We start from the raw sequence: 502 nt of genomic DNA, 5'->3' as shown, positions 1-502 counted from the left end.
CAAACAAGACAAACAAATAAAACAAACAAAAAAAACAAAGCAAAAAAACAAAACAAAAAAATGTATAAAAATGAGCGTACTGTTTATTTCTGCTTTCTTCTCCTCGACGCCTGCAGACAAACAAAAACAAAAAAATAAAATAAAAATAAAAAAAACAAAAAAATAACTAAATAAAATAAATAAATACATACAAGTAAAGGAATGAATACACAAAGACAAACAAAACAAATGAACAAATATAAAAAATAAAAAGAAAAACAAATGACAAACAAGTAAACAAATAAAAGGACAAAAAAAGAAAAATAAATAAAAAAAGAAAAAAAGAAATATAAACAAATAAATAAATAAAAAACAAGCATAAAAAAGAAAAGACAAAACTTGTTTTTTGTGTTTCAGATAAACAAAGACAAAAAAAAAAAAGAAGAGACAAACGAAAGCAAGCAAACAAAAAAAAAAAATAAAAAACAAAAAAGAAAAAAAGGAAAAAAGATAAAAAACAAAC

General features: G+C 20.1%; 1 protein-coding gene across 1 annotated transcript in view; it reads left to right on the top strand.

Moving 5' to 3' along the window:
* Positions 1-261: 261 nt before the first annotated feature.
* The window catches only part of EMH_0020150 (uncharacterized protein), a gene marked incomplete at both ends in the record, with an annotated part of 1,902 nt that continues 1,661 nt past the window's right edge, over positions 262-502 (top strand). The window contains one exon of the mRNA XM_013501515.1: positions 262-272. Coding sequence (XP_013356969.1) covers positions 262-272 — 11 coding nt within the window. The remainder of the gene's footprint in view (positions 273-502) is intronic.

Source organism: Eimeria mitis, genomic scaffold, assembly GCF_000499745.2.
Source record: "Eimeria mitis Houghton genomic scaffold, Emh_scaff701, whole genome shotgun sequence".
In the NCBI taxonomy this organism is placed as follows: domain Eukaryota; phylum Apicomplexa; class Conoidasida; order Eucoccidiorida; family Eimeriidae; genus Eimeria; species Eimeria mitis.
Note: the sequence above shows the minus strand (reverse complement) of the source record. Positions and strands in the feature narration are given on the sequence as shown.